General features: G+C 44.1%; 1 protein-coding gene across 1 annotated transcript in view; it reads right to left on the bottom strand.

The window, feature by feature from the left end:
- Positions 1-48: 48 nt before the first annotated feature.
- LOC139418674 (phosphorylase b kinase regulatory subunit alpha, skeletal muscle isoform-like) overlaps positions 49-25,042 on the bottom strand; it is a 32,139-nt gene continuing 7,145 nt past the window's right edge. The window contains exons 5-32 of the mRNA XM_071168308.1: positions 19,627-19,709; positions 19,410-19,490; positions 19,026-19,124; positions 18,740-18,886; positions 18,401-18,454; positions 18,133-18,255; positions 17,916-18,011; positions 17,713-17,820; positions 14,688-14,766; positions 14,255-14,389; positions 13,945-14,054; positions 13,704-13,848; positions 13,516-13,594; positions 11,967-12,037; positions 11,253-11,417; positions 11,027-11,103; positions 10,779-10,924; positions 10,488-10,641; positions 9,641-9,720; positions 9,420-9,498; positions 9,148-9,277; positions 8,810-8,911; positions 8,533-8,636; positions 8,318-8,362; positions 2,212-2,373; positions 2,015-2,068; positions 863-1,063; positions 49-642 (exon numbers count right to left, since the gene is read on the bottom strand). Coding sequence (XP_071024409.1) covers positions 469-642; positions 863-1,063; positions 2,015-2,068; positions 2,212-2,373; positions 8,318-8,362; positions 8,533-8,636; positions 8,810-8,911; positions 9,148-9,277; positions 9,420-9,498; positions 9,641-9,720; positions 10,488-10,641; positions 10,779-10,924; positions 11,027-11,103; positions 11,253-11,417; positions 11,967-12,037; positions 13,516-13,594; positions 13,704-13,848; positions 13,945-14,054; positions 14,255-14,389; positions 14,688-14,766; positions 17,713-17,820; positions 17,916-18,011; positions 18,133-18,255; positions 18,401-18,454; positions 18,740-18,886; positions 19,026-19,124; positions 19,410-19,490; positions 19,627-19,709 — 3,083 coding nt within the window. The 3' untranslated portion in view covers positions 49-468. The remainder of the gene's footprint in view (positions 643-862; positions 1,064-2,014; positions 2,069-2,211; positions 2,374-8,317; positions 8,363-8,532; positions 8,637-8,809; positions 8,912-9,147; positions 9,278-9,419; positions 9,499-9,640; positions 9,721-10,487; positions 10,642-10,778; positions 10,925-11,026; positions 11,104-11,252; positions 11,418-11,966; positions 12,038-13,515; positions 13,595-13,703; positions 13,849-13,944; positions 14,055-14,254; positions 14,390-14,687; positions 14,767-17,712; positions 17,821-17,915; positions 18,012-18,132; positions 18,256-18,400; positions 18,455-18,739; positions 18,887-19,025; positions 19,125-19,409; positions 19,491-19,626; positions 19,710-25,042) is intronic.

A 25,042-nucleotide genomic window follows, 5' to 3' on the forward strand; every position in this document is an offset into this window, starting at 1 on the left:
GCAATGTTAGGGCCTTGAAGCACTGTCACTCACAAAGTGTACAAGATGAAGATTGCCACTATACTGTATTAATCAAAGATCCATACAGTACACCTGTCACATCACAATAGGAAAATTATCATTTTCAAAAGCAGCACTACCACTAGTGTTACGACAACCGCTCACTCTGACATAGAATCACAGTGCACCATCTTTATGGTAAGAAATATCTACCTGCTGTGAATAACAAGTCTGGAAACCTAGCTTCATTCATTTTTCTGAGAATCTGCCATATCAGAGGAAGTTAGTATTTAAAATACTGGGACCCCTCACAGCGATTGTTCATGTCAGGCACAGGCTTGCTGGGATATATCAAACAAATTAAACTCCATGATGAAAAGGTTGGGTGACTAGATAAAAATCAGGTTCTGAGCCCTACTACAGTATGTGTTGCTGTTAGCTAATTGGAGGGCACAGACTAATAGAAGCTCATTGGATGGCACATGCACCGCTTGGCAAGAAGTCCTGGGCGTAGGTGCACACAGCTTTGCAGAGGTAGGTCATAGTGCCGTAGCGGCCACTAGGGGCGCTGTCATACAGCAGCCTGCAGATCCCATTGGAGTGATCTTTCTCCAGAAGGGTGTCGTCAGCCCCCAGCACTTTCTGCAGAAGAGGGGAATATGGACACAACGTAAGGATGACATTGCAAAGACGGCCCGTTGTGCTATTTAATGTCCTTTAACATGTGGGGGTTTACAGGAAATGTAACTGAATAGTAAATAACTGAATAACAAGCACAATAAACAATGTAAAATAAACATGTTCCACTGTGAAAATCAATGCTGAAAGAACAGAGGAGACTACCGTATGGCCACTGACTGACCTGGTCGTGGTAGAACATTTCACTGGCCATGTGGACTATCTTATCTACATGGACGACACTGCCGATGCTCTCCAGCTCCACCTCAGCCAACAGGGTGAGCACCAGTATGGCCTCCACCAGCAGCTGGCGGTACTCTGGCTGGGGCACGCGATTCAGCACCGTCTCCACGTGCACTGCAAACTTGATCTCACCGGGGGTCATCTGTGATCAACAACCCCCCCCCCAGGGGAGGTGGATAGGAAATAGATAGTGCATCATGTAGTGTGATATTGAAAAAATCTGGTTCAGAGGTGAGAATGTGCTTGAATGAGTACAGGAAGGTGAAATCTGGGTTGCCCCCCCCCCCCCCCCCCTTGGGTTGTGCCGTGGCGGAGATCTTTGTGGGCTATACTCAGCCTTGTCTTAGGATGGTAAGTTGGTGGTTGAAGATATCCCTCTAGTGGTGTGGGGGCTGTGCTTTGGCAAAGTGGGTGGGGTTATAATCCTTCCTGTTTGGCCCTGTTCGGGGGTATCATCGGATGGGGCCACAGTGTCTCCTGACCCCTTCTGTCTCAGCCTCCAGTATTTATGTAGTAGTAGTTTGTGTCTAGGGTCAGTTTGTTATATCTGGAGTACTTCTCCTTTCCTATCTGGTGTCCTGTTTGAACTTGTGTGCTCTCTCTAATTCTCTCTTTCTCTCTCTCGGAGGACCTGAGCCCTAGGACCATAACTCAGGACTACCTGACATGATGACTCCTTGCTGTCCCCAGTCCACCTGGCTGTGCTGCTGCTCCAGTTTCAACTGTTCTGCCTTATTATTATTGGACCATGCTGGTCATTTATGAACATTTGAACATCTTGGCCATGTTCTGTTATAATCTCCACCCGGCACAGCCAGAAGAGGACTGGCCACCCCTCATAGCCTGGTTCCTCTCTAGGTTTCTTCCTAGGTTTTGGCCTTTCTAGGGAGTTTTTCCTAGCCACCGTGCTTCTACACCTGCATTGCTTGCTGTTTGGGGTTTTAGGCTGGGTTTCTGTACAGCACTTTGAGATATCAGCTGATGTACGAAGGGCTATATAAATAAATTTGATTTGATTTTGATTTGAAATCATTTAGATGAAGGAGTAACGTGAAGTTGATGTGGCTCAGCCTGGAGATCTTTTAGGGCGTACCTCTCTTGTGGTTGACGCTGGGAGAATGCACCCCACAATAGATAGACCGTCACACTGAAAAATAAAGTAGGGCAATTACATCTATGAACCAGGTAGAAACAAGTTTCACGGATGCTAATTATACATGTACCAGCTAGAACAAAGTGTTTGGACTACTGTGCAAAGAGTACCAGCACCCGTCGCCCACAGCATCTCACCTTCTGGAGGATGGACCAGACCTTCTGGTAGAAGCCAACAGGGACTCTGTTGAGGGCTCCGTCTAGACGTCTCCTACGTAACCACTGGCCATGGCGGCTGTCTCTCACCGCCAACTTTTCTGTAGCGCTCTGCAACGACTCGATGGATGGGAGTCTGTACCGCTGGAGCACACCAGGGGAAAACAAACACTTATAGTTAAGCTCTCTCTTCATTGTTAGATCGTATAAAACCACTTGAGTTTATCACATAATACATATTTGTGGTATTGTATTCCCAGAAGTTATGTACAGTACCAGTCAAATGTTTGGACACACCTACCTAATCAAGTTTTTAATTTTATATATATATATATATATTTTTTTAAACTATTTTCTACATTGTAGAATAATAGTGAAGACATCAAAGCTATGAAATAACACATATGGAATCATGTAGTAACCAAAAAAGTGTTAAATCAAAATATAGTTTATAGTTTATATTTTTCAAAGTAACCACACTTTGCTTTGATGACAGCTTTGCACACTTTTCTCTTGATGACAGCTTTGCATTCTCTCAAGCAGCTCCATGAGGAATGCTTTTCCAACAGTTTTGAAGGAGTTCCCACATGTGCTGAGCACTTGTTGGCTGCTTTCCCTTCACTCTGCGGTCCAACTCATTCCAAACCATCTCAATTGGGTTGATGTCGGGTGATTGTGGAGGCCAGGTCATCTGATGCAGCACTCCATCACTCTCCTTCTTGGTCAAATAGCCCTTTCACAGCCTGGAGGTGTGTTGTGGGTCATTGATCTGTTGAAAAATAAATGATAATCCCACAAAGTGCAAACCAGATGGGATGGTGTATCGCTGCAGAATGCTGTGGTAGCCATGCTGGTTAAGTGTGCCTTGAATTCTAAATAAATCACAGAGAGTGTCACCAGCAAAGCACCCCCACACCTCCTCCTCCATGCTTCACAGTGGGAACCACACATGCGGAGATCATCCATTCACCTACTCTGTGTCTCACGGCGGTTGGAACCAAAAATCGCAAATTTGGACTCGTCAGACCAAAGGACAGATTTCCACTGGTCTAATGTCCATTGTGCGTGTTTCTTGGCCAAATCAAGTCTCTTATTATTATTGGTGTCCTTTAGTAGTGGTTTCTTTTCAGCAAGGCAAGCAACCATGAAGGCCTGATTCACGCAGTCTCCTCTGAACAGTTGATGTTGAGATGTGACTGTTACTTGAAGTCTGTGAAGCATTTTTTGGGGCTGACAAATGCTGAGTCTTTTAACTAATGAACTTATCCTCTGCAGCAGAGGTAAGTCTGGGTCTTCCTTTCCTGTGGCGGTCCTTATGAGAGCCAGTTTTATCACAGCGCTTGACGGTTTTTGCGACTGCAGTTGAAGAAACTTTCAAAGTTCTTGACATTTTCCTGATTGACTGAACTTCATGTCTTAAGGTAATGATGGACTGTCATTACTCTTTGCTTATTTGAGCTGTTCTTGCCACCCCTACCATGTCACAACACATCTGATTGTCTCAAACACATTAAGAAGGAAAGACATTCCACAAATGAACTTTTAACAAGGCACACCTGTTAATTGAAATGCATTCCAGGTGACTACCTCATGTAGCTGGTTGAGAGAATGCCAAGAGTGTGCAAAGCTGTCAAGGCAAAGGGTGGCTACTTTGAAGAATCTCAAATATATTTTTATTTGTTTAACACTGGTTATTACATGATTCCATATGTGTTATTTCATAGTTTTGATGCCCTCCCTATTATTCTGCAATGTAAAAATAAAGAAAAACCCTTGAATTGTCACGACTCCCGTGACAATATTGGCACCCTTGATAAATATGAGCAAAAAACACTGTATACAATAAATAATACAAATACTGAGCTATAATGCTTGTTAAAAAAAGGGAAATTATATTATTTTATACTAACATAATTGCTCAGAGAAAGAGATTCTGTTCAACAGGTAATAAAAAAATGGGTCCAAATTATTGGCACCCCTGTTTTGAGTATTATAGAATGAACCCGCTTCGTGAGGATAAAGACACAAAGTATTTTTCTAAAATGTTTATGAGATTGGAGAACACATTGGGAGGGATCTCAGACCGTTACTCCATTTAGAATCTTTCCAGATCCTTGACATCCTTCGACCACAAAAATCAACATTCTCCAGACTTGAAGCCCATTGAAAACCTCTGGTTTACGTTAAGAGAATGGAAGGGTCAAATGCTTTATTATTAAAATATAGAAAAAAATTCAGACAGAAAAAGACAAACAACATGATCTGAAGTTAGATTGGGCAGAGTCTTACAAGCATTAGAAACATCGAGCTTCCTGTTAAGGCAAGGGCTGATTTCAAGGTTTTACTGCTAACCTACAAAGCATTACATGGGCTTGCTCCTACCTATCTTTCTGATTTGGTCCTGCCGTACATACCTACACGTACGCTGCGGTCACAAGACGCAGGCCTCCTAATTGTCCCTAGAAGTTCTAAGAAAACAGCTGGAGGCAGGGCTTTCTCCTGTAGAGCTCCATTTCTATGGAATGGTCTGCCTACCCATGTGAGAGACGCAGTCTCGGTCTCAACCTTTAAATCTTTACTGAAGACTCATCTCTTCAGTGGGTCATATGATTGAGTGTAGTCTGGCCCAGGACTGTGAAGGTGAACGGAAAGGCTCTGGAGCAACGAACCGCCCCTTGCTATCTCTGCCTGGCCGGTTCCCCCCTCTCCACTGGGATTCTCTGTCTCTAACCCTATTACAGGGGCTGAGTCACTGGCTTACTGGTGCTCTTTCATGCCGTCTTTAGGAGGGGTGCGTCACTTAAGTGGGTTGAGTCACTGACGTGATCTTCCTGTCTGGGTTGGTGCCCCCCCCTTGGGTTGTGCCGTGGCGGAGATCTTTGTGGGCTATACTCGGCCTTGTCTCAGGATGGTAAGTTGGTGGTTGAAGATATCCCTCTAGTGGTGTCGGGGCTGTGCTTTGGCAAAGTGTGTGGGGTTATATCCTTCCTGTTTGGCCCTGTTCGGGGGTATCATCGGATGGGGCCACAGTGTCTCCTGACCCCTTCTGTCTCAGCCTCCAGTATTTATGCTGCAGTAGTTGATGTGTCGGGAGGCTATGGTCAGTTTGTTATATCTGGAGTACTTCTCCTGTCTTATCCGGTGTCCTGTGTGAATTTAAGTATGCTCACTCTAATTCTCTCTTTCTTTCTCTCGGAGGACCTGAGCCCTAGGACCATGCATCAGGACTACCTGGCATGATGACTCATTGCTGTCCCCAGTCCACCTGGCCATGCTGCTGCTCCAGTTTCAACTGTTCTGCCTGCAGCTATGGAACCCTGACCTGTTTACCGGACGTGCTACTTGTCCCAGACCTGTTGTTTTCAACTCTCTAGAGACAGCAGGAGCGGTAGAGATACTCTTAATGATCGGCTATGAAAAGCCAACTGACATTTACTCCTGAGGTGCTGACTTGCTGCACCCTCGACAACTACTGTGATTATTATTATTTGACCATGCTGGTCATTTATGAACATTTGAACATCTTGGCCATGTTCTGTTATAATCTCCACCCGGCACAGCCAGAAGAGGACTGGCCAAGGATTTTGGCCTTTCTAGGGAGTTTTTCCTAGCCACCGTGTTTCTACACCTGCATTGCTTGCTGTTTGGAGTTTTAGGCTGGGTTTCTATACAGCACTTTGAGATATCAGCTGATGTAAGAAGGGCTATATAAATACATTTGATTCGATGATCATTGGGTGTGGATACTGTCGGAAGATGTGGGTCTGAACAAGTGTGATGTCATCAATGTACAGTGCCTTGCGAAAGTATTCGGCCCCCTTGAACTTTGCGACCTTTTGCCACATTTCAGGCTTCAAACATAAAGATATAATTTTTTTTTGTGAAGAATCAACAACAAGTGGGACACAATCATGAAGTGGAACGACATTTATTGGATATTTCAAACTTTTTTAACAAATCAAAAACTGAAAAATTGGGTGTGCAAAATTATTCAGCCCCTTTACTTTCAGTGCAGCAAACTCTCTCCAGAAGTTCAGTGAGGATCTCTGAATGATCCAATGTTGACCTAAATGACTAATGATGATAAATACAATCCACCTGTGTGTAATCAAGTCTCCGTATAAATGCACCTGCACTGTGATAGTCTCAGAGGTCCGTTAAATGCGCAGAGAGCATCATGAAGAACAAGGAACACACCAGGCAGTTCCGAGATACTGTTGTGAAGAAGTTTAAAGCCGGATTTGGATACAAAAATATTTCCCAAGCTTTAAACATCCCAAGGAGCACTGTGCAAGCGATAATATTGAAATGGAAGGAGTATCAGATCACTGCAAATCTACCAAGACCTGGCCGTCCCTCTAAACTTTCAGCTCATACAAGGAGAAGACTGATCAGAGATGCAGCCAAGAGGCCCATGATCACTCTGGATGAACTGCAGAGATCTACAGCTGAGGTGGGAGACTCTGTCCATAGGACAACAATCAGTCGTATATTGCACAAATCTGGCCTTTATGGAAGAGAGTGGCAAGAAGAAAGCCATTTCTTAAAGATATCCATAAAAAGTGTCGGTTAAAGTTTGCCACAAGCCACCTGGGAGACACACCAAACATGTGGAAGAAGGTGCTCTGGTCAGATGAAACCAAAATTTAACTTTTTGGCAACAATGCAAAACGTTATGTTTGGCGTAAAAGCAACACAGCTCATCACCCTGAACACACCATCCCCACTGTCAAACATGGCGGTGGCAGCATCATGGTTTGGGCCTGCTTTTCTTCAGCAGGGACAGGGAAGATGGTTAAAATTGATGGGAAGATGGATGGAGCCAAATACAGGAACATTCTGGAAGAAAACCTGATGGAGTCTGCAAAAGACCTGAGACTGGGACGGAGATTTGTCTTCCAACAAGACACTGATCCAAAACATAAAGCAAAATCTACAATGGAATGGTTCAAAAATAAACATATCCAGGTGTTAGAATGGCCAAGTCAAAGTCCAGACCTGAATCCAATCGAGAATCTGTGGAAAGAACTGAAAACTGCTGTTCACAAATGCTCTCCATCCAACCTCACTGAGCTCGAGCTGTTTTGCAAGGAGGAATGGGAAAAAATTTCAGTCACTTGATGTGCAAAACTGATACAGACATACCCCAAGCGATTTACAGCTGTATTCGCAGCAAAAGGTGGCGCTACAAAGTATTAACTTAAGGGGGCTGAATAATTTTGCACGCCCAATTTTTCAGTTTTTGATTTGTTAAAAAAGTTTGAAATATCCAATAAATGTTGTTCCACTTTATGATTGTGTCCCACTTGTTGTTGATTCTTCACAAAAAAATACAGTTTTATATCTTTATGTTTGAAGCCTGAAATGTGGCAAAAGGTCGCAAAGTTCAAGGGGGCCGAATACTTTCGCAAGGCACTGTATGTAAATGTTAAGTTGTCTTTTGTTTTTGCTTATGTAAAAAATTCAATCCTGTGATTTGACTCAAAGAGGGCAGTCCATAAGTGCAGGCGAAGGATATCTAGGATATGAAAAGATTCTGTATGGAGGAATAATCCAAGATCCCTCCCAACGTGTTCTATAATCTCATAAAACATTTTAGAAAAAGGCTCAGTTCCATCATCCTCGCAAGGGGAGGGTGCTGGAGTATTGAAAACAAAATCTCTTTCCCTGAGCAATTGTATTAGTATAAAATAATATATATTATTTTTTCCATACAATATAGCTCAGTATTTGTATTGTATAATTTACAGTCTTTTTTGCGCATCTTTCTAAAGGGTGGCAATCATTTTGGACCTGGTATCTACTGCCATACCCTGTTCAAAGGCACTTAAATATTTTGTCTTGCCCATTCACCCTCTGAATGGCACACGTGCACAATTCATGTCTCAATGGTCTCACGGCATCTACACTGATTTGAAGTGGATTGAACAGGTGACATCAGTAAGGGATGACAGCTTTCACCTGGATTCACCTGGTCAGTCTGTCACGGAAAGAGCAGGTGTTCCTAATGTTTTGTACACTCCGTGTATATGCATACGTGTACATGCTCAATCTCTACTTTCTGTACTCACTGACCCAAGCCACTCACCCCTGATTCAATGTTCTCGATGTCAAGGGAATGCACGGATAAGGACTGCAAAACACAAGGTAAAAAGGCAAATCGATCAGCGGGCACATTAGTACGTCTTCAATGGTATGTCTGTATTGATTACGTAGATCACCATGCAGTTGGAGGCTGTTGGATCTCTGTCATGTTTACTGTTTCTGTATGCAGTCATACATAACACAGTATAGTGTCCTCACCAGCTTCCTCACTTTACTCTGATGTTTGCTCCCGCCCACACTCTTAGAGTTAGGCGAAATATCCTGGATGGCAATGGAGTCTGTACCTGTTGCACCCGAACGCACTGCAAATATACAGTGGGAACAATTATCCACTTAAAATAAAGAACACCACAGACAAAATGGCTTCTTGACAAAATACAAGTAAGTTGAAACGGAGAAAACGTACGTGCTGGTTTTTGAGCAGCTCTCCAGTAAGCTACTAATATCAACGATGATCGAAGCCATTGTCACTCACCACTCTTCATCAGCCCAAACTCTTTCCCACTGAGAATGTGGTGCAGGAGGTTCTTTAGCTCTGAAGGGCTCATGTTCATCAGGCACTCCGTGGCCTCCTCGCCTGGAACACGCACAGAGAATACACACTTATTTCTACATGTTCCCTCCTCTGACCTCAAAGAGACACATCACATATAAATGATAGAAATGGTTGCTTTAAAAATGTGCCCGACTGTCTGCAAACATCTAATGTAGTGATGCCATCATATACTGTATAACATAATGGAAGGAACCATCACTAAGATCAATCTGAAGGTTGTAACATCTGACCCTAGCATTAGTGCTATGTCAGCGCACCAGAGCAGTTGAGAGACTGGGCCAGCTCAGTAGCCATGACCTGGATGATCAGTCCGATCCTGAGACGGAACATCTCACTGAAGAGTTTTGGCTGGGTGCGGATACACATTGCCAGGAACACCATAATCTCCTGCAGGGGGAACACAAACACCAGTGTACAGCACGCTGAGGCACAAATCAATACTTAACATACCGCTGGGACTAGTATGTAACCATTACATTCAGAATTATAATTTTAATATCTGAGCCACGGGCGTTCATATCGTCCTTACCTGAGTGAGAATGGCGATGGTTAGATTATTTTCACTGGCCACATCAATTAGCTTTGCCAGCTTGTCAGGGGGCATGGGGCTATGTGGATACAATGACAACATCACTCACAAAGCAGAGCTCGTTTCTGTCTTGTCTCCATTTGGTCTCTTTCTAAAAAATATATGCTGAATACTGTCATGAGGGTGCCAGGTGTGTGAAGGATTGAGGACGGTGAGCTCACGCTGATATGGTCTTCTCCCTTGGCTCAGGGGGGAGACCCACTGTCAGGTGCTTCTGGTGGGCCAGCAGATCTGAACAGGCCTGTCAACAAAGCAAAAAAAAAAAACTAAAGTTCAGAGGTCAAAAAAACATTGGAATGGTCACCTGAGACGTGGCACTACCTTCCTGTCATTTAAGAACTTTGGATTTGGGGGCCTCCCGGGTGGCGCAGTGGTTAAGGGCGCTGTACTGCAGCGCCAGCTGTGCCATCAGAGTCCCTGGGTTCACGCCCAGGCTCTGTCGTAACCGGCCGCGACCGGGAGGTCCGTGGGGCGACGCACAATTGGCTTGGTCGGTAGGGATGTCCTTGTCTCATCGCGCACCAGCGACTCCTGTGGCGGGCCAGGCGCAGTGCGCGCTAACCAAGGTTGCCGGGTGCACGGTGTAGCCTCCGACACATTGGTGCGGCTGGCTTCCGGGTTGGATGCGCGCTGTGTTAAGAAGCAGTGCGGCTGGTTGGGTTGTGTATCGGAGGACGCATGACATTCAACCTTCGTCTCTCCCGAGCCCGTACAGGAGTTGTAGCGATGAGACAAGATAGTAGCTACTACAACAATTGGATACCATGAAATTGGGGAGAAAAAGGGGTAAAAATAAAAATAAAAGAACTTTGGATTTGATCAACCATGTATGTTGGCTAACCTAAATAACAGTGCATGAATCAACATGAGTAAGGAGGATAAACCGTTATGAATGGATTTGAAATGTGTCTGTGGTTCTGCGGCTAATTTCCGACACCAAGTTCAAGTGTAACCAGTCCTATCAATGGTGTGGTGTGACAGTGAGATGGGCAGTGAGTGGATAGATACCTCATCCAGCTCCTCCACTTTCTTCCGGAGCATGCCAGAGATCATGCGGACGAGGCCCCAGTGTTTCAGGTTCCCAGCCTTGTCGTACAGACTGCTCAGCAGTCGTCTAACAGTGGAGCCTTTACCGTGCAGCTTAGTGTCCCAGTCCATACCCCTGACACACACACGCACACACAGACAAACACAAATCAGCCCATCTCTACAACATTTACCTAGCTAGTATGAACCAGCAAAACCAAAACCAACCACTCATTGGGTATAGGGAATTTGTGGTTTAGAATGGGTCCTTACTTGTCTTTGAAGAAAATGTAGAGGATGTCGGCCTGATCCTGAAGGTTCTGGGTCTGCTTCAGCACCTGCACCAGGGCCTGGTAGTCTATAGCTCCAGTCGTGTCCCTGGGCAGATTCATCTGGGCTGGAGGTGTGGCATTGGAGCCCTGGGAGACAGAGACACGGTGCACAACTCAGTGTTGTGTGGATACAGCATCATACTGGTTAACAATCCGCAGACATGACATTCACAAGATACACTGCCATACCCTGCCATCTACATCCACCAGGTGAAGGCTTGGCTGACGGGAGCGAAACAGTTTGGTTGGGAGGTACATGTGCACATCTGTGGAGGGAGAGGTCAGAGGAACATTGTCATGATACCCAGATGGTGACCGTGTGTGTGAGGTTTATCTGAAATACATTTCAAGAAAAGAACAAAAAAAGTCCTCCACAAAACGACAGATAGTATAGAGTAGAAGGCACGCGGCTCACTGTGGATGTCGAGCTCCCGTGCTTTGTGCACCAGTGAGACCATCTCACAGGTCTTTCTGGCCAACGCCCGGAAGCGGTTCAGACCGCCTTTATGGGAGCTGATCTTTTCGCTGTGTTTCGGTATGGACAGCAACTGGTCCAGATACTGAGCCAGGTCATCCACCTCTGAAAAGAGTGGGACACACGCACAGGTAAATTATCTTTCAATGAATCTATAAGCATGCTTACAAAATGAGCAACACGTGCAGCCAGCCAGTACACTGTCAGTTAGCTGACTTGTTATCAGTCAGCTACGAAGACTCCAGTAATATACAGAAGAAATGTCAAATGTAAGAAAAAAAAGGTCACAGACAACCAGGAATTCAGTTTCCTTTACGAGATGGTAGGGAGATTTTAAGATGGTTAATTGTGTGGGAATTGACAACATGGTAAGGAAGTAACACAATCAAAACAGGCATTGTTGTTGTATTGACAAGGGTTTACGGCAATGTGAAAATAGGTAAACCTATTTTTTTCTGACATTTTTTTTGCTAGAGATTAACTTTAGGATCTTGCGATGTTTTGTCTGAGACAAAAGTCATTTTCCTAGGCTTTACCCACTATAGCCCATCTCCCTAACATCATTACACTATCAGGCCATGCACAGCTTCAACAGCATTGTAACCACACAGACACTGTTCTCATGGTGACCACTGTAGTCACCACCCTGCTCACCATCGTCCATGAAGGACAGTTGAGAGCAACAGGAAGTATTCATGAACTTGGACAGTTTCCCTGTCTGAACCCTGCATGAGGAGGGGAAGAGCAACCAACGTCATTAGGTGTGCTTGCTGAAAGCAAGAACAACTTTGAAAATCCGACAATTACTCGTATTATTATTTGCTTTCCGCTGCCACCTGTAGTGCCAAAACTGTAAAAGCTATCAACACCAAAACAACATTAAAGTGTGCAGGCTGACTGTCTTCAGTGTGCTTGAAAACAACTTTTTGATGCTACTTACAGTTTTCACACGACAACCATATTTGCATAACTCCCAATGGATTTCAATGTTCATTGGTTCGAATCGTCAAAATTCCGGTCGTAACTGGTCTTTAACCATTTAAGCTACAAACGCCATTCAAACTTGAAAACTGGAATAGGGTGCTTGTATTCAGCTTTGTATGTATACTTCTTGAACTATAACCATTTTAAATTAGCATAAAAGCTCCATAGGCTTCAATGGAAAATATGTTGATTTGCCGGCGTCGTGTCCACATTTACCATTGAAGTCTATGGAGCTTTTATGCAAATGTAAAATGGTTATAGTTCAAAAAGTATACATACAGTAGTATCAACACACTTTTGACAAGCAATGTAAGTTGTGTAAGTCTGCATATTTTAGAATTGGTTTAGTGTTTTTAACCATAAACAGTTCAAGAACAATGTTAAAATGTGCTGAATTAATCACAATTGATTGCTTGTCAAAATAATTTTTATACTGATTATACTTTTTCAACTACAACCATTTTATATTAGTATAAACTCTCCATAGGCCACTGTAGTCAGGATAGGATGGATTTGCCCCTGCTCTTGAACCATTTATGCTGCATACTCCAAACCAACATATTGACCCAATTTATATTGCTTATCAAAGTATTGTTGATATTATTTGTGAACTATATCCATTCAATACTTGCGTAAAAGCTCCGTAGACTTCAAAGGTAAACGTTAGATTCGCCACTGCTCTTGATCCGTTTCAACGACAAACACCAACCCAACATTGAAATGTGCAGACCGACTCAACTTAGATTGCTCCACTACAGGTTTTTGCTTCAACTCACACTTCATAACCTATAAAGCTTGTTGCGTCGCCATTTATTTCAATGGCGGAATAACGGCTTCAACATTCTGAACTGAAATCATGTCCACAGAACTATCAGAACGTTCAAACTAAAACATTGTTCAGAGCTTAAGTACTCACTCTAGCCGACTATACTAGCTCACTATAATAACTCCGCACTTACCAACCACCCTAAAATAACTCACTATAACATACACATAGCCTATGAAAGCCCTATTACTACTAATCCCTACACCACTACTTTCTGCCGTCACTAACACTGTTTCACAACCATTAAATACCTCCAGACCACACAGACACACATTTCCCTTTAGGAAATGTCCTTTTCTGCTTTTGACACTGACGTTGATCATTCTAATAGGCCAGTCGGTGGAACTCAATCCCACGATCTAATTAGCCATTCTTCTATCAGGAACACCTCACCTTGCTCCGCCGTAGTAACCATCCTGCAGTTTTCTCAGAACGGCTAGTACTGCAGGGTCCAGCGCTTTGTGGTCATCAGCTGAAATAGAGTTCCAGAGAGTGGATTGTCAGGAGGACGTTACGTACGGTATACTATTTGATTAGGCTGCAGAGTCATGATGGGGCGGTGGTCCGGTCAAGTGACTTACTGAGCATATTGGATGAGATGGGGAAGGAGACCGTGGGACAACCGGTAATTCTCCAGCGGGAAGCCAGGTAGGAAAGGTCATTGCGCAGCATCTCCAATATCATGTGGTTGTCCAACGCCAAGTAGAATTCCTGATGATCAATGAACTGGACATAACAAGAGAGACAGGGAGATGTCCGTGTTGAGTGTAATCAACAGCTGGTAGCTAACACACAACATGTCCTGACAGGGCTTCATCTCACCTGAGGGGTGAAGGAGAAGACAGTGTCACGGATGATGTAGAATTTTGATGTCCCCAGAGTGCCAATGCGTCTGTATGGTCTCCCAGTGAGGCCTAGTCTCTGGTTGCGACCTGCATGGCCAACACGATGAATAGTTTTTGGGACAATCATGGCATACATTATATTTCTAAACCTGGCTTACACATCACATAAATGGGCTCTTAAAGCCAAGGAGTCAAATTAACATCATAAACAACAAAAGCTATTAGCACAAGCATTAGGCTATATCTTTATCCTTTTAATTAATCTCTAGGTGTAGTGTTCAGTTCACCTAGCCTTGCATAGATGTGGCTCAACACCCTGGAGGGTTGGACTCTGATAGGATGGATGTCCTCCAAGGTATCAGCATCTATCCCTTGTTTCATCAACAGATGTTTGATGTGGTCCGTCTCAGCTAAGATGGACACTGAAAGCAAATCAGACAAGAACACTTCAATTTTGTCTAGTTTGTAGGAACCTCAAGAGCTAAAGGAGTCTCTTGTGTATGATAAGTCATTTAAAACAATTAACACCAAGAGAATGTATTATTTAAATCACTGTAGCAGATTTATGAGACTCAGTTAGGCACAATCTCTTCCAAATGGCATCTTTTGTACTGCAATTTATCACAGTCACCTACTGTACACATGAATACAAATATGTGTATTCTCCTGCTGAGGTCAATATCTTCTCTTCTTCCAGACTGCCTGATGTAATCATCTTACCTTGAACCACAACATCAGGTTTGGATACAGTGGAAAACCGTCTGTTCAGAGGATCAATCTCTCCTGGGGCTAAAAAACCCTTAAAAAAAAGGACATGGAAATCAATTGAGAATTTGTCAGTTTCCGTTGTATACATTTATCCGAAATAACCAAATACTCTCCCTTCTGGCTATTGGGGAAAAATCCATAGTGCTATTTCAAAATGTTTGTAGCAAGGTAAGCGAGCCTGAATAAAATTAACAAACAAGGAAAGACATTGGACTATTCGTACCAAACTTGAACGTGTATTTCCAGGCACTAGCATTTCACCCCAATCAAAATGGCATGCTCATACTCCAATATTTTACAATAAGACCTGGTTGGCGCCCCCCTTGGGTTCGTGCCGTGGGGAAGATCTTCGTGGGCTATACTCCGCCTTGTCTCAGGATGGTAAGTTGGTGGTTGAAGATATCTCTCTAGTGGTGTGGGGGCTGTGCTTTGGCAAAGTGGGTGGGCTTATATCCTGCCTGGTTGGCCCTGTCTGGGTATAGTCGGACGGCGTCACAGTGTCTCCCGACCCCTCATGTCTCAGACGCCAATAATTATGCTGCAATAGTTTGTGTCGGGGGGCTAGGGTCAGTCTGTTATATCTGGAGTATTTCTCCTGTCTTATCCGGTGTCCTGTGTGAATTTAAGTAGGCTCCCTCTAATTCTCTCTCTTTCTCTCGGAGGACCTGAGCCCTTGAACCATGCCTCGGGACTACCTGGCCTGATGACTCCTTGAGGTCCCCAGTCCACCTGGTCGTGCTGCTGCTCCAGTTACAACTTTTCTGCCTGCGGCTATGGAGCCCTGACCTGTTCACTGCACGTGCTGCCTTGTCCCAGACTTGCTGTTTTCGACTCTCTCTCTCTACCGCACCTGCTGTCTCTAACTCTGAATGATCGGCTATAAAAAGCCAACTGACATTTACTGCTGAGGTGCTGACCTGTTGCACCCTCTACAACCACTGCGATTACTTTTATTTGACCATGCTGGTCATCTATGAAGGTTAGAACATCTTGGCCACGTACTGTTATAATCTCCACCCGTCACAGCCAGAAGATAACTGGTCAATCCTCAGAGCCTGGTTCCTCTCTAGGTTTCTTCCTAGGTTCCTGCCTTTCTAGGGAGTTTTTCCTAGCCACCGTGCTTCTACATCTGCATTGCTCGCTGTTTGAGATTTTAGGTTGGGTTTCTGTATAGCACTTTGTGACATCGGCTGATGTCAAAAGGGCTTTATAAATACATTTGATTGTTTGATTTGCTCCCCCCCCTAGTGGTCCAAATGTGGAATATGTACCCTTGCCGATATCATGTAATGGCTTGAGAAAATTCCAAGATTTGAAAGACACATACACATTACCAGGCAACTTCTTTTTCCTTTATTTACAACTTAGATCAGCTATGCTGGGCTATGGAGTCCCTTGGGAAACCCAACTACCGAATAGGCTTTATAAATAAATTATCAAAAAATACATTAACATTTGTTCACAGACTGTATTCAACAGCAAGGAAACACTTTACGATGAGATTGGCCCCAACTGTTCACTTTGTCCCCTAAATAAGGTAGGCACATTCCTCCATATGACGTGGGAGTGACCTGCAGTTGAATGCTTCTGGGGCAAAGTTACTAAATTAATTTTGAAGTGCATGAATATAAATATTCAATGCTTTGCATCTATTATGTTACTTAACGATGATAGCTTCTTGAATCTCTCAGTCAATCAGAGACGATTACTGCTGGTAGGCAACGCAGCTGTGAAAAACGTTGGCACTTAGATGGTAATCACCTCACTCTCTCCCAAGTCACCAGTGGATACAGTTACTATTAGAAGCTCTAACATCAGAATTATCAACAGAGCGAATGAATGGTGCTCGTCAAGGAACAACTGAGGCCTGGACAAATATACTTGACTCTGTAAATAATAATCTCAGCTAAATCCCAACCCATACAAAGAAACAATCCACAAAGGCCAACACATACGTACAAACAACATACTGTATAGACACTGAGTGTACAAAACATTAAAAATACCTGCTCTTTCCATCACATAGACTGACCAGGTGAATCCAGGTGAAAGCTGTGACCCCTTATTGATGTCACTTGTTAAATCTACTTCAAATCAGTGTAGATGAAAGGGAGGAGACGGGTTAAAGAAAGATTTTTAAGCCTTGAGACAATTGAGAATGTGTACCATTCAATCTGACTGACAAGCAACCCTAGGGAGGTGGGAAAGGGTGCGAAACATGGTTTCCGGGAGTGGGAGGTGGGGGTTGGATGGAGACATATTGGCTGGGTGGGGTTCGGGGAATGGGACACTGAATTTAGTATTTATTATTAAAATCTGTATATATTCCTTAAAAACATTTTTTTCATTTTTTTTTGGCAGCCTACGGGTACAGGTTTGTATAAACTTTGAATTTGAAATGGACCATTAACCCCTCCAACACAAAAATAACTCAACAAATAAAACTTTGGTCTCAAAGAAAGGAAATAACCGCTGAGAGTCACAAGGGCATTACGTACAATATAACGCAACAATAATAATGTTGATCATAGTAGTTCATTGCATTAAGATTTCAATGCACTCTACATTTTGTTTGGGTACTTGTAAACACCTCATCCATTCAAGGAGAAATAATGATACATTTTCAACAATAATGAACATTCTTGACTCACCCTGTGTAGTGTAATTTTAAAGGAAAGCCGGGTCACACTATTTGGATAGTCTAGTCTAGTATAGTCTAGTCTATAGATGCTCTACAGATGGACATACTGCCAACCAACTTGATAAGCAACTGCTTGCTGAGGTTACAGTTAGGGTTGGGCTTAGAATAAGGGTTAAGGTTCGGACTAGGGTTTGGGTGAGGGTTAAGTTTAAGCTTAGAATAAGGGTTAAGGTTATGGTTAGGGTTAGAGCTAGGGTTAGTAGATAGTCTGTAGAGCATCTACAGATGGACTATCCCAATAAAGTGTTACCGAAAGCAGTGAATAGATTAACTTACATCAGCCATCAGGTTTCCCAGTATGTACAGAGACTGTCCCCACATCAGAGGCAACTTGCCCATGGGAACTCTCTCTACAGAATGGGGATTCTCATACTCCTCGTCTACCTGTATAAAACACACACGGTACTAATTTTACCTGCTGTATATTCTAAGTGGACTCAGTTATTATGATAATGAATGTAGATGAGGTTGGCCCTCACCTTGTCTGCAGGGACACTATAGAGCTCAGGCACCAGGCTAAGGCCATCCTTCTGTTTGATCATAATAGCCTCCAGGGCATCTCTGTATTCTTGCACCTGATGACACAGGACAAACTCTTGATCACAATAGAACCCACACACGAGACCGAATGGACGCGGTCTCCGAATGGAGCCATTACCCGCTGGCCATTGTATGTCCGCATCCCCCCTGACTGACCTGCTCAGGGCTGTTGATGAAGATCCCATCCAGAATGAGGTAAGTCCAGAAAAGTGGCCACTCACATTCAATATTCTCAAAGAGCTTCAGCTCAGATGACTCATAATATATGCGACTGGGGTCCTGGAGGATACATGAACATGTACAGAATATATCAACATTACACAAAGGAATCCGTTCATCAGTTGACGGTGGAAGAAGGCTGTGGGGGTAGATATCTTGGCCAGTCAAAAATGAGGCAAACATAAATATGAAACATCATTTTCACCTCTTTGGGGGTTTTGTGTCCATCTCTGAGGAACCTGCAGCATCCATATCTCCCCTAAGAGGAAAGATAGAGACAGCTAGTGACACATCGACCATATGGGCTGTGCTCTCATGCTACAGTCGTCATTACAGTGTTCTGCTCTAACAGACAGAGAATGTCGGCACACCGCACTGACCGGCCCTGTCATCACCTTCCTATTCCAATACACCACACGTTTCACCACACTCTCCTCGGCAGTTAATACCAGACTACTAAAAGGCTAATATATAACACAAAATGTTTAATAGATAAACTCCAAACAAGGACAGCACTGAATGTAACGGTAGAGGACAACCTCACCTGCAACTTGGAAATGATTTCCTCCTTGGTCATATTAACGATGTCAATGTCTTCCACAGCGAACGCTGGGTACGAGATAATGGACAGAACCCCAGCATCCACCTCTTTGGATGTGGAAGCTCTTGGCAACATGGAACTAAGGATAGACTGACCATGTAAAAAAGGGAGAGAGAAAGGGGGGGAGGGAGAGAGTAATGTCTTCTTCAAAGACTTGAGAAAGTGAGTATGAACGTGTCGCTGGGAGTTTGGGCTCCTGTCCTCTCTCTATGGCCATCCTAAGGCTTACCGTGCAGCGCTGAATATCGTCAGCTAAAGCATGGACTACCGATTCATGACCCCCCTTGGCGCCAAACAGATTGAGGCCATCCAAGGCCTCAAGTGCAGCCTACAGACACACATTGGAAAATAGATGGCTGTTGTCAATATGACAATCCCTTTGTCAGTGTGCACACATTACTATGACACTGAAATAATACCCATTGGTATCACCCACAGTAAAAGGTCGCATTTATTATAAGTTGCTAGTTGATGAAAAGACGGAAGGTCAAACATAATTGGCTGAGTGTTATTGGCGTCCGTGATTTGTGCTATCAACCGCGTTCCATAAGTATAATTCCAAGATGTCAACAGACATTGATATACAGCACATGTTGCGTAAAAGACAACTTACTTTCGCCATGCCGATTGAGCTGACGTTGATCTCCGGAATCCCCTGGTTTGTCTTGTCCCCACGTTCCCACATGCCAAAATCCTGGGAAAATCAACACAAATCAAACTGATTAACAACTGGTTCATACTTCTAGATCAAAGACACGGGGCTACCGTAGCACTCAGCAAATACACTGAACGTCAACATCATGTCCAAAATGTTTTTTATTTTTACATACTGCCACTTTATATGCAGCCTCGATGTAGAACATAAGATTCTGGATGATGTCCACCTCATCCCGAGTGTAGACGATGTGAAGGCCTGCCAATGACAGCAGACAGGGTTGAAAAACAACTTTGGAATGTTTATCTTCAGTTCACATTAATATAATTTCAAAATATGCATTCAGGTCTTTGTAATGTAATATACTTGTCAAAAACAAAATGTAGAGATTGATAAATGCATTTCTATAGATTCCAAAATAATTTCATAGGTTACGTCCATATGTTGCGTGCTTATCCCGGACTGCATCTATTAAGGTTGCAGCAATGCTGGAGGAGAGGGCACACCATAGGAGAAGTTGACATATAAGAGGGGGGGGGTGACACATCCCCCCTCAATATTCAAGAGGGCTTTTTGAACCCCCCTCCAATAATTTTCTATCCAATTAATCCAGGTGGATAAATGTTATAATTTTTCTTCCACTTTGACATGAGAGTATTTTGTGTAGATCATTAACCAAAAATTACAATTAAAACACAACAAAATGTGGTACACGTCAAGGGTTGCCCATTATTTAAATTGTATTCGTGACTGTTTGTCACAACCGTCATATGAATAATTGGACCAAGGCGCAGCGTGAGAAGAGTTCCACATTTTAATGATAGTGGAACTTCCAAAAACAACAACGCAATAACGATCGTGAAATACGTCGCACACATAGGCACTTAAACAAAACAATATCTCACAATGCAGGTGGGAAAAAGGACACGTTAAGTATGATCTCCAATTAGAGGTAACGATCATCAGCTGCCTCCAATTGGGAACCATATACACACCCCCCCCCTAGTCACACCCTGACCTAAAACACCATAGGGAACCCTATGGGCTCTCTATGGTCAGGGCGTGACACTGTTTATGTACTGTATATTGTATTCCAGGTTCCTGCTGAACACAACTCCTTTCCCACATTTTGTTGTGTTACAAAGTGCGATTAAAATGTATTTAATTGTCATTTTTGGTCAACCATCTACACAAAATCCTCTGTAATGTCAAAGTGGGAGAAAAACTATAACATTTATAAATAAATAAAACATCTATATATCTTGATTAGATAAGTATTCACCTGTAACGATTGTCGAACAAAAACAACAAACCGACAAACGAACAGTTCTGCAAGGTGCAACAAAAACACTAAACAGAAAATACCTACCCACAACCCACAGTGGGAAAACAGGCTGCCTAAGTATTGCTCTCAATCAGAGACAATGAGCAGCAGCTGCCTCTGATTGGGAACCATACCAGGCCAAACACAGAAATACAAAACCAATACAAAACCTAGAATACACAACATAGAATGCCCACCCCAACCAACTCACGCCTTGACCAAACTAAAACAGAGACATAAAAAAGGAACTAAGTTCGGGACATGACAGTACCCCCCCCCCCCCCCCCCCCCAAAGCTGCAAAACTGCAAAACCTAAATCCATAGGGGAGGGTCTGGGTGGGCATCTGTCCGCGGTGGCGGCTCTGGCGCAGGACGTGGACCCCACTCCACCATAGTCTTGGACCACTTAAGTGGCGCCTTTGGAGCAGCTCCCGACTGACGGGCGGCTCCGGCAGCGCCCGACTGACGTGCGGCTCCGGCAGCGCCCGACTGACGGGCGGCTCCGGCAGCAACTGACTGACGGGCGGCTCCGGCAGCTCCCGACTGACGGGCGGCTCCGGCAGCTCCCGACTGACGGGCGGCTCCGGCAGCTCCCGACTGACGGGCAGCTCCGGCAGATCCTGACAGACGGGTGGCTCCGGCAGATCCTGACAGACGGGGGAACCTGGAGGGAGGAGACGGAGAGACAGCCTGGTGCGTGGGGCTGCCACAGGACCCACCAGGCTGGGGAGACCTACAGGAGGCCTGGTGCGTGGAGGAGGCACCGGATGGACCGGGCTGTGGGGGATCACTGGAGCTCTGGTGCGCAGCCTTGGCACCACTCATCCAGGCTGGATGACTACTTTAGCCCAGACCCTCCAGAGTGCAGGCACAGGTTGAACCGGGCTGTGGGTGAGCACTGGAGATCTGGTGCATACCACTCGCACCTCTCCCTTAGGCTCAATACCCACATTCGACCGGCACGGGCGGAGCATAGGCATAGGACGCACTGCACCCTCCCAGCGCACCGGAAACACAGTACACAGAGCCGGCACAGGATACCCTGGGCTGAAAAGGCGTACCGGAGACCAAACACGCTGGGCACAATACGCCCTGGCTGGATGCCCACTCTCGCATGGCACTTGCGGGTGGCTGGCCTATAGCGCACCGGGCTATGAGCACGTACTGGCGACACCGTGCACTTGACTGCATAACACGGTGCCTACCCAGTACTGTGCTTCTTCCGGTAAGCACGGGGAGTTGGCTCAGGTCTATCGTCTGACTCCGCCAATCTCCCCGTGTGCCACCCCTGGGGGCTGCCTCTCGTGCCTGTTGCGCTGCCTTACCTCATATTGCCGCCGCTCAGCTTTCGCTGCCTCCAGTTCTTCCTTGGGGCGGCGATATTCCCCAGCCTGTGCCCAGGGTCCCTTGCCGTCCAATATCTCCTAATATAAGTCCAGGAGTCCAGAACCCTCTGCTCCTGGTTACCACACTGCTTGGTCCGGTTGTGGTGCGAAGTTCTGTAACGATTGTCGTTGGGAGAAGGAGAAGAGGACCAAAGTGCAGCGTGGTACGTATTCATCATACTTTTAATAAAGATGAATACTCGAACAAAAACAACAAACCGACAAACTAACAGTTTTGCAAGGTGCAACAAAAACACTAAACAGAAAATACCTACCCACAACCCATAGTGGGAAAACAGGCTGCCTAAGTATGGTTCTCAATCAGAGACTATGAGCGACAGCTGCCTCTGATTGGGAACCATACCAGGCCAAACACAGAAATACAAAACCTAGAATACACAACATAGAATGCCCACCCCAACTCACGCCCTGACCAAACTAAAACAGAGACATAAAAAAGTAACTAAGGTCAGGACGTGACATGACGTGACCTTATACTCCCCTACATGTTAGAAACACCTTAAAGCTGTGAGTGTTTTGGGGGTAAGTCTAAGAGCTTTGCACACCTGGATGGTACAATATTTGTCCATTATTCTTTTGAAAATTCTTTAAGCCCTGTCAATGTTACTCAGTGATATCTTGTGTTGGAACAGAATGCTTTGTATTCAGGACAAAAAGTGAATTGCTTTGTCAAAGTTTGTGCAGCATTACTTAAGTGCCTTGTTGCAGACAGGATGCAAGTTTTGGAATATTTGTATTCTATACAGACTTCCTTCTTTTCTCTCTGTCATTTATTGTGGAGTAGCTAGAATGTTGTTGCTCCTCAGTTTTCTCATATCACAACCATTAAACTCTGTAACTGTTTTAAAATCACCATTGGCCTTGGTGAACTCCCTGAGCAGTTTCCTTCCTCTCTGGCAACTGAGTTAGGAAGGACCAATAGCTTCATCTCTCAGAGCAGTCATCCCTCAGGGCCTCTATGCTGCCACCTATTGATATGTCATCTCAGTGCATCTCAGGAAAAGTTTTTTTTTTTTAATGAGTCGGCTTTCAAAAGGAACCATATAAGGAGAAGTGGGCATTTAGAAAGGAACCATATAAGGAGAAGTGGGCATTTTAAAAGTAGTATTTTAACACTAGAAGCTCTGAAATTCCATAACTACTAGAACCGCCATGACTAGATATTTAAATTATTATTATTTCAAATTTTCAATAATAAATAATACATTGTAAAATGTATTCATTTTTAATAAGTTAATGTAGCTAACGTTAGCTAGCAACAATTAAAACAAACAACATCTTGAGTGGCACCTTTTGAAACCCCTACTTCTCCTTATATGGTTCTTCTCGAAACCCCCACTTTTCCTGAGAGATTACATATCAGTGGGTGGCAGCGTAGAGACCCGAAGGGCTCTCAGAGATGATGTTGCAGCTGGACCCCTCTCGGAAGGACGCCTGTATCTTTCTAGTGACTAGGTGTATTGATACACCATCCAAATTAATAACTTCATCATGCTCAAAGGGACATTCAGCATCTGCTTTTTTACAGAACCACCAATCATTGCCTTTCTTTGCAAGGCATTGAAAAATCATCCCTGATCTTTGTGCTTGAAGCTGTGCTTGAAATTCACTACTCTATTCAGGCACCTTACAGATAATTGTATGCGTGTGGTAGAGATGGGGTGGTCATAAAAATGTCAACCACTATTATTGTACACAGAATGAGTCCATGGAACTTATTATGTGATTTGTTAAAGGGATACTTTGGGATTTTCCCAGAGAGATGAACTTGTGGATACCATTTTTATGTCTATGTGTCCAGTATGAAGGAAGCTAAGAGGTAGTTTCGCAAGCTAATGCTAACTAGCGTATCTGCTAACAATAGTTTTTGGAGATTGAGAGCTTTTCAGTGTTATTTGTTGGGTCCAACCCAAAGCATTCTTGACTTAACAGAGTTGTAAAGGCTTTCTCATTGCAATGTTGCAATGGGGTAGAAAATCAATACCATGCCCGGGGCTAGGTTTCCCAAAACCATTGTAGCATTGCAACCTGGTCTCAGAGCAGGAGCACTAAAATCATCTTTCGTCCATTTAGTTTCAATGGAATTAAGATGATCATAGTGCTCATAACGCTTTTGAGAAATCCAGCACAGGTCATTCACTAGTCACCTCTCTGTCCTCCAATTGTTTTCCAATCTGGCAGCAACCTGGTGGCACAAACTCCCGGTGGAAAAAGGGGCTACGTTTGGAGCCACTTTGCTTATTGTGTTGATTCAAACAAGACCAAATGCCACGTTTCTACGGGAGAAACGTTGACAGGGAAAAAATACTATCAACCTCAAGAGACATCTGAAAGCGCATCATTCCAACAAATACGCTCAGGTAATAACAGATTGATAAGACTAGTTAGTTAGCTTGCTGCAACCTATCAGACCACTACTTACGACAGAACTTTGATTTCAATAGCTATAGTATGTCAAGGGCAGGGCTCCAGTCTGCGATCATTTACTCCCATTTTGCTAGCTTTTGACTTGGCTGTGAGTCAAATTTCCCATTGGTCGCATTAGTGCGAGCTGAACATTCATTACATGGCGACCTCGCTCAAAACGTCCTATTTTTTGGGGGGGCTGCTAAAAACCATGATTTGGTCAAACAGTAAACTACATTATCATCATGAGTCCTGTAATGAACGTGTCTGCCCTGGCCCTGGGCCTGTTTCGCTGCTGCTGTGATGAGCGGGCTTATGATGTGCGCTCCGGGAGAGAAAAAAGGCTTCTGATTCTCGAACATTTCAAAAGCAATTGGGAGAAATCCATAGCTTTTGAAGAAACTACTTGAATCATTTGTAATGATAATTGACAGTGCCTTTACAGTCCTTACAAA

Source organism: Oncorhynchus clarkii, chromosome 10, assembly GCF_045791955.1.
Source record: "Oncorhynchus clarkii lewisi isolate Uvic-CL-2024 chromosome 10, UVic_Ocla_1.0, whole genome shotgun sequence".
NCBI lineage: Eukaryota > Metazoa > Chordata > Actinopteri > Salmoniformes > Salmonidae > Oncorhynchus > Oncorhynchus clarkii.